This window comes from Podarcis bocagei (genome assembly GCF_964188305.1).
Source record: "Podarcis bocagei genome assembly, chromosome: 2".
Classification (NCBI taxonomy): domain Eukaryota; kingdom Metazoa; phylum Chordata; class Lepidosauria; order Squamata; family Lacertidae; genus Podarcis; species Podarcis bocagei.
In genome coordinates, this window is record NC_138126.1 from 26,476,085 (window position 1) to 26,484,792 (window position 8,708).

The 8,708-nt window shown below is 42.9% G+C and overlaps 1 protein-coding gene across 4 annotated transcripts; it reads left to right on the top strand.

Moving 5' to 3' along the window:
- The first annotated feature begins 2,215 nt into the window (after nucleotides 1–2,215).
- On the top strand, nucleotides 2,216–8,708 carry LOC308581661 (ribonuclease P protein subunit p14-like). 4 transcript variants are annotated; one of them, XM_081184385.1, is made up of 6 exons: nucleotides 2,216–2,341; nucleotides 4,050–4,157; nucleotides 4,275–4,359; nucleotides 5,018–5,094; nucleotides 6,393–6,471; nucleotides 7,649–7,846. In XM_081184385.1, the coding sequence occupies exons 2-6, from the start codon at nucleotides 4,066–4,068 to the stop codon at nucleotides 7,703–7,705; spliced, it is 390 nt and encodes a 129-aa protein (XP_081040511.1). In that variant the 5' UTR covers nucleotides 2,216–2,341; nucleotides 4,050–4,065; the 3' UTR covers nucleotides 7,706–7,846. The 4 variants fall into 4 exon arrangements, with proteins under 4 accessions (XP_081040511.1, XP_081040512.1, XP_081040510.1 ...); XM_081184386.1 differs by having other exon boundaries at nucleotides 2,288–2,403; XM_081184384.1 differs by having other exon boundaries at nucleotides 2,295–2,425.

Consider the following 8,708-nt stretch of genomic DNA (forward strand, 5'->3'; position numbering starts at 1 on the left):
TTGTGAAAAAGAATCTGAGTATGGCTAGCTTTGTGATCTCTGCCTTTTGAAGGGAGGTTTGCCAGTGGTGCTTCCAAGATCTTGTATGATGGCATGTGAGCCCTAGAAAACGGAAGTATTTAATCTGTTCAAGGTTATGGCCATTCAGCACACATTTAAACCAGGAGAAGCTTCTTTCGAATACTAAAATTTTTGATTTTTCATAATCAATGGATAAGCCATTTTCAAAACAGTAATCAGAAAACTTCCTCAGCAGATATTTCAAACCCTGTCTGGAACATGAAATGATGGCCGCATCATCCACATATAACAACAAGGGGGTCCTTCTCATTCCTGTTTTTGGAAGGTGTCCATCTGGGTCCATTAGGCTCGCTTCTAGGTCGCTTAAGAATAGGCAAAACAGTGGGGGGGGGGCCATAACGCATCCCTGTCTCACCCCCCAGTCATCTTGATACTGTTCGATAACTGTCCCTGCCGACTACATCGGACCTGCAGTTTGGTTCCATTGTACAGGGCTTTTATAAGAAAGAGGAGTCGTTTGTCCTGCAATATCAGATTTAATTTGGGCCAAAGCTGGGATCTGGGGATGCATACAAATAAAATGATTCTAGATTCAGGTAGGTAGTCGTATTGGTCTGATGCAGTCGAAAAAAATAAAAAAATAAAAAAATTGTCCAGTAGCACCTTAGTTGGTCTCTAAGGTGCTACTGGACAATTTTTTTATTTATTTCAAATAAAATGATGATGATGATGATGGTGATTAGACGCTGTTGGCTATTTATTGAGCATTCATCCTGATTTGCTTGCAGGAAGGTTTATTCATTTATTTAAATTGCATTTATATCCTACCTTTTTTCCTCCAAGGAGCTCAAACTGGCGTACATGGTTCCCCTCCTCCTTGCCTATAAATTGGACCACAATGCCTCAAGAATGCCTCCCCCCATATGAACTGACCCAGACCCTGTAGCCATCATCAGAAGCATTCCTTTGTGTACCCAGAGGGCGGCAGCATGAGAACAGGCCTTTTCCGAGGTGGCTCCCTGCTCTCCCCAGGAACTCATCTGGTGCCTTCATTAAATCTTTAGGCATCCTTAGGGAGGCAAACATCCCTTTTCTCCCAGGTCTTTGGTTAATTAAACCATCTACGAACTTTTAAACTGGGGCGAGGGGTAATTTTTTAAATTTTATTTTATGGAATATATTTTTGTATTTTATACTGCAAATCACTGTCATCCTCTAATGAAGGGCAGCATAAAAATTGATAAATAATAGTAGTAATAGCAGTGCTTTTTTCTAAAAAAAATCTTTAGGGGTACTCTCATTTTCCTACTCATATTGAAATACTGCGCCTCAATGAGGCCAAACTTAAGGTTCACAAAATGTTTAGGGGTATGCGTACCCCTGCGTCTCCCCAGGAAAAAAAGGACTGAGTAATAGTACCCACAACCACCCTGTGAGGTAGACTGGGCTGAGAGGCAGTGACTGGCGCAAGACTTCATGCCCAAGTAGAGAATTTTGCAAATGGAATGATTTTTTAAAATGATGGTTTTCCCCCTCCACTCATGTAGACACGGGGAAGTAACAGACTCAGCAGGGGGGGGACACAACAAAAGGCATTCCTGTAATTCACGGGAGGGCTCCCGAAAAATGGTGCGCGCTTACCCGGGAGTAAGCCTCGCTGAGCACAATGGTGCCTGCTTGTGACTAAGAATGGCAGCAAAGCGAGGCATCCTGTGCCCATTTGCTTTGACTGTAAGCTTTCCCTGGATTAAAATTCACAACCCGGCATGGGGTGGAAAAAAGACTGCGCGACCCATTTTGCTCTCCGTCCCCACGGCAAAGCAAGCGCTGCTCGCTGCCCGTCCCTCTTCCCCAGCTCTCAGCCTCCGCGACAGCGCAGCAGCGCTCCACAAAGCAGCCCCATTCGAACGCCCTTTGACGCAGGCGCGCTAGGTCCAGTAACTTAAGCGAGAGACCCCCGCCTCCGAAGCATGGAGTTTTTGATCCTATTGGCTACCAAGCGTTCCAAACCGCCCCGCCCATTACCGGCGCCAACTCTGATTCTTCCCCCGCCCTCTCTTCTCCCGAGTGCTCCTTTACGTCTCTTCCATGACCGATCAGCCCATTGGGCCGCCAGCCTACGCGCGGGGCGGAGCTCCTGACGACTTCGCGCATCCGCCATTGGTCAGAACGGAAGATACGGGGCTCTGTCATTGGCCGGCGGAAGTTCTGTCCGGTTCTCTCCCCCCCTCCCCCCCGTGCATCGTTCTGTGTGTTGTCCCGGGAAGAAAGGCACGTGCGGGAGGCATGTGGCGCCTGGTTCGCTGCAGGACTCTTGTCGGTAGGTTTCCCCGTCGCAGGGCTCCGTCGAAGAAACTCTCGTGGCAGCCTTGGCCGGCTCCTGTGCGCGTCCGATGCATATTTCGTAGGTTGACTTCAACGCTGGCTCCACTTAACTTGCGGGAAAATTCATTCATTCATTCATTCATTTTTATTGAATTTATATACCGGGCCGGATTTAGGTTTGGTGAGGCCCTAAGCTACTGAAGGTAATGGGGCCCGTTATATGTCCAGCTGTGCTTTGTCAACAACAAATTGTCACTGTTTTTTGTGTTGAATATATGCTTTATGGTAATTTATGGACCTAATAGGTATCTAAAGCCATTTTATGTACTTTATCAAAGTAATTGTTGAACTGAAATACAATTAAGAATAAGCATATTAATTGTGAATTTTGGGGTGGGGGGGCCAAGAGAGTGGGGCCCTAAGCTATAGCTCAGGGGTCAGCAACCCTTTTCAGCTGTCCCTCAGACCATGTGGAGGCCCGGACTATTGGGGGGGGGAATGAACGAATTCCTATGCCCCACAAATAACCCAGAGATGCATTTTAAATAAAAGTATACATTCTACTCATGTAAAAACACACTGATTCCCAGACCATCTGCGGGCCGGATTGAGAAGGCGATTGGGCTGCATCTGGCCCCCGGGCCTTAGGTTGCCTACCCCTGCTATAGCTTGTTCAGCTTATACGTAAATCTGGCCCCTATACCTAGAGGTCTCTGGGCAGTTTACAGAAAAGCCCCATGGAATCTCATAGGGCTTGTTTCCGAACAGGGATGCATGCAGTCGACCTTCCAAAACGTCTCTCCCACCTCCCCTTGAAATTGTGGGTTCCCGCCCCAGTTTAAGCTTTTTGGGGAAGGTTAGCTTGCTAACAGATAGTGCAGTGGGGTTCAGAAGAAGAGTGGGACGTAAAGCCTTAGGCCCAAGTTTTTTGTTTTGTTTCATTTTATAATGAATGATTTTAGAGTGTTGTTTATGCTGTACTTTTGTACTTTTTTATTGTTGTTAGCCGCCCTGAGCCCGGCTTCGGCTGGGGAGGGCGGGATATAAATAAAATTTATTATTATTATTATTATTATTATTATTATTATTATTATTATTATGTTTTGTGTTTTGTTTTTTAATGATTGACACACACACCACACACCAAATTTCTAGTTCCTATTTTATCTGTAAGCCGTCCTTGTCAGGGAAGAAGGCAGTGTAAAAATAAATACATAATTATAATCCTAATGATAAAGTCCTGTGTATCCTACTGATTAGGAAGAGTGGTTTAATTATGTGTCCTGAGTATTCTTCTTGTTTATTATTATTATTATTTATTTGCACCCTATCCATCTGATGAGTTGCTCCAGCCACTCTGGGCGGCTTCCAGCACATATAAAAATATAGAATGCTTCAAAGCTCTGCAGAGCTTTGAATGGCATTTTTCATACTTGTGATTTGTACAGCACTGGGTTTCGCAACTTGGGAGCCCCCCAGTTCTTTGGCCTACCGCTCCCATCAGCCCCTGACACCCCAAGCCTGAAGATCTTTGCTGAAGAGTCCTTGGCTTATGGTCCTGCTGTCTAGTGCAGAAGGGAAACTGGCAACCTCCTAGTTGCACTCTCCTGTGTACATGTTTGAAAGTACGAATGACAGTTGACAATTTGTGGAATTTCCAGGGTAGGACTTGATGTGCTTTAAGTGGCTATTTCTTCTTTTAGAAATCGGCTTACCAAAATGACTGAATTTGGAGAGGGCAACAAGCCATCTTCCTATAAAAGAATAGTTCTCAAGAATGCTTCTGAATACCACTATCTAAAGATCCATTTGTAAGTTCATGCCTTTTTTTCCTTTTGCCCCTTCACCTTGGAAGGAATTTGTGCGGCGTATTCTTTTGTTGATCAATAGGATTTACTAATAAGACTTATTGCTAACTTACATTTCAGGGAGTTTCAGGAAGCTGACTTTAGCCTAAATGCTGTTGAATTCAAACAACTTATCATCTCTGCTCTGAAACGGCTGCATGGTGAGGTATGTTTGTTGTTTATGTTGACTGTCATTATTTGGAGACGGCATTTCTCCAGTTTCCAAATTATGAGACTCTTGAGAGTCCCATGGACTGCAAGAAGATCAAACCTCTCCATTCTTAAGGAAATCAGCCCTGACTGCTCACTGTAAGGACAGATCGTGAAGCTGAGGCTCCAATACTTGGGCCATGAGAAGACTCCCTGGAAAAGACCCTGATGTTGGGAAAGATGGAGGGCACAAGGAGAAGGGGACGACAGAGGACGAGATGGCTGGACAGTGTTCTCAAAGCTACCAGCATGAGCCTGACCAAACTGCGGGAGGCAGTGGAAGACAGGAGTGCCTGGCGTGCTCTGGTCCATGGGGTCACGAAGAGTCGGACACGACTAAACAACAACAAATATCCCCTTATTTATTTGGATCCACTGCATAGAGGAAAGATGGCTTCTGAAGGAGTACAGCTATGCACTGTTTGTCTTTATGCTTTTAAAACTAGGGGAGAACAGCCAGCTGTTTCTCCCAACTTTAAAGGGTGAAACATTGCAGTCCTAACAAGAGAAGACTATGAAGAGAGGAAGTGATATAAAATATGAGTATTCAGCAACTTCATTTTGCAAAGTCTCTTTCTGCTTCTTAGTAACAACGTAATATCTTTTCTTTTTAGGTTGGTGCCGCTTTGCTTGTCGATGTGCTGACCTATGAGGAAGAAACATTGTCTGCAGTACTCAGAGTACCTAATGCGTAAGGAACTCTGAATATACATCTTTAGCAAGCGCTATTGGGTGAAAACAAGGCTCTCTAAAATGAAGGGGATGCTCTTTGTGTTTAAAGAAGATGTCACAAGCTTGGTTGGTACTGTACAGGCAACTCCTCATTTACACAGGGTTGGGTTCTGAGGAACTGCAAAGCCTGTCCCCCTCACTCTCTTCTGGTGCCGAAAACGGTGCTTGCTTCCATGGTTGTGCTTGTGCCAATCATGCACAAATGGGGAGTTGCCTGTATGTAGCATTGTTGTTGCTTGGGTGTAGGAGTGTTACTTAATGGTGGTGAAGGTGTAATTTCCTCATCTTTCCTGCAAGGTCAGGCTTTGGAAAAATACTTCCAATTTCAAGATGCCAGTACAGTAGTACCTTGGTTCTCAAATGCTTTGGTACAGAAACAACTTGGAACCCAAATACTTCAAACCCGGAAGTAAGTGTTCCGGTTTGCAAACCTTTTTCGGAAGCCGAACGTGCTCCGTTTTCAGTGTTACACTTCCGATTTGAGTGCCACACTTCCATTTTGAGTGTCACGCTGTTTTTGCAGCTCTTTTTTATTTGTTTTTGTGACTGTGTGGAACCCAGTTCAGCTACTGATTGACTGATTGATTGATTGATTGTGTGTCTGCAGTACATTGTTTATTGCTTTCATTTTATGGATCAATGGTCTCGTTAGATAGTAAAATTCATGTTAAATTGCTGTTTTAGGAGTTGTTTTTAAAAGTTTGGAACGGATTAATCCATTTTGCATTACTTTCTATGGGAAAGCTCGCCTTGGTTTTGGAATAATAATAATAATAATTTATTATTTATACCTCACCCATCTTTTTGGGCTTCCCCAGCCACTCTGGGCGGCTTCCAACAAATTATTAAAATACCATAATACATCAAACATTAATGTTTTGGTTTTGGAATGGACTTCCAGAATGGATTAAGTTTGTGAACCAGGGTACCACTGTATGAAATAGCAGCACCCGGCCTACACAATGTTAACCCAAAAAACTTGATTTGAGTTACTTGGCAATAGTCAAATGGGTTTCTGACAACCACATACCAATCCTGTGCAAGGTGTTCTCTGCATTCTCCTAAAAAAGAGGAATTTTTTGTTAATTTTGTGTGTGGAAAGATGTGCTTAAAAATTCCAACAACACAGAACTGTGGATCTTGCCTCTCAATGAATGAGACTGAAATCTTAATATTTGTCCTTAGCCTTTTCTGTCATGTTGTGTTGGCACTTGTTTTATGTGAGCAAGAATGTCTCTAATTCTGTCGTTTGAACAGTGGCCTCGCAAAGCTGTGGAGTGCTCTGACGCTGTTTGGTTCATATCAGAACAGAAAGTGTGCTTTTAGGGTGATACAGGTAAGAGTTAAGGTGCAAGCAATTGGATCCCAGGTTATAAACCTGCCTAACAGAAAGGTCATTTCTTTCAGGACTTACATGGGAGTATGTCCCTTTGAGTGCAATGGTGGTTACTCCCAGATGGATAAAAAATTGCTGCCAAAAGATGTTATGTGATAACCAGTCACAGAAGTCTTATTTCAATAATGGTTTGTAGTACACACATAGCAAATTGTAGTTAATTGGTCTTATTTTCTGAATTTCTCTTGAAAAACCAAAAGTAGCTTACAATAAATACCTCAAGTAAGGAATTTGAAACCCATATGGGTTGCTTTTTCATAGCGAAGAGATAAAAATTCATTTTAAGTCCCACACCTGCTTTGATTTTCCTCTGTGGTTAATAGTCCCAGCTAACTAAAACACGGCTTTCTAGATGGATGGAGTAATCAATGAGGTATTTGGATCATTGGTTAATACTAATCGATCAGAATTCTCTTTCATACTACTTGGCTAGCCACACTTCAGTCTCCTCATTATAACTGGCTGATCAAAGTTTATGCCTTAATTCCATTGTTTATCAAATATTCTTGGTTGTTGCCCTGGAGCTTCCAGATTGTGGAAATCTATGTACCGTACTGTGGTACAGTATTCATGTTGGTAAAAGACCAATTCTTTTCAATATGGGATTGTTTAGAAAAGTAAGCCATTCTGTGTGTTCTGAGAAAGTGACTTTTCCCCATCATATATTTTTAGTCCTTGCAGGTGCCTAGTCCTGAAAGGTGGAATAGAAATTTAAATAACAAATGCGTAAAAAAAACCTTGTCAAACTTGCTTAGAAGCTGCTCACTCTGAATGTTCACTTCTGTGGCTACTGATTTGCTGATATATCATGTTGTAGTTTTATTTTTGCAAGAACACTCCCCGTTGTCCTTGGCCCTCTTCTGAATACCAAATAATTATATAGGCTGTCATCAGCATGTGAAAGTGATTCTTGGTGGCTACAGAACTGAGTGTTCCTGCCCTCCCATGGTCATTGAAATGCCCACTTCCCCCTCACCTCCTAGGCTTATATTTTATTAAATCTGGTTTCCAAGAAGATTAATCAACTTCCATTCTGTTGGCACAAGTTTGTTTTCTGCAGGAATAATTTTCCTGTTCTTGTTTTGAAATTCATGTTCCTGTTTGTTCCCCTTCCTAGAATTCTCCGTTTCTTCTTGCGTTAGCTGGGAACAGCAGAGAACTGGTGCTGGATTAAATAAACCGAAAAGGCAACTTGACTTGAGCTTGTGAAAAGCCAGAGCTGTCTTAAGATGCAGGTGGCATGGCTGAAATGCAGATTTCTATGTGCGAGACTCCAACGAACTTTCCCAGCACGGCCAGATGTTGCCATTCCGTTTGCTCAACCCTCTGTGCATCATTTGCACGTACAAGTAGGAGACAAGGCAGAATTAACCAAGACATTTACGCAGGACGATGTTGTTACCTTTTCGAAGTTAACAGGAGACACAAACCCATTGCATCTGGATGAAGACTATGCAAAGAGCTCAAGATTTGGCAGGAGAGTTGTCCACGGTGTTCTGATCAACGGGCTCATCTCTGCTGTTCTGGGCACTAAGATGCCTGGGCGTGGCTGCGTTTTTCTTTCTCAGGAAATTCATTTCCCATCCCCGTTATATGTCGGAGAAGAGGTCTTAGCTGCAGCGGAAGTGAAGAAACTGAAGAGATGTCTTGCTTATATTTCCGTCTCCTGTACTGTTGTAGAAAGTGGCAAAACAGTGATGGAAGGCACCGTTAAAGTCATGGTGCCAGACCATCAGAAATCTCAGATCTGACCCCAAGTTGCAGTATATTATTGTAGCTGAGGCCATGAATAGTTTGCGTGGACATACATTTAAATAATTTTCAAGACAATGCCAACTGGGTACATTAATGCAACTGCTTAATGATACACAGAGTACATCTTATACTTATCTATATCTGTAATTGTTGGTGTTTTGTTTTATGGCTCAGAACAGAGAGCTGGATGCAGATTTCCTGCACCAGTGCATCATTCCCACCTACATTTCCGTGGTTTGTGAACGTGGCTGGTTTGGATTCTTTTGGACCGTTTGTTGTTCAGAACGGGCTTTTCCTGGTAATGGGTTCATAAACTTTAATAAAGCACAGATCCCATTAGAAAAAAAAATCATTCTCTTGTATTCCAATGCATAGTTTGGTGGGTTCCTCCCGCCACCCACAATAAAAATAATTACTTATAA

Coding starts and splice junctions, on each gene's coding strand:
- LOC308581661 (XM_081184383.1), top strand. CDS start 7,761: ATGCAGGTGGCATGGCTGAAATGCAGATTTCTATGTGCGAGACTCCAA.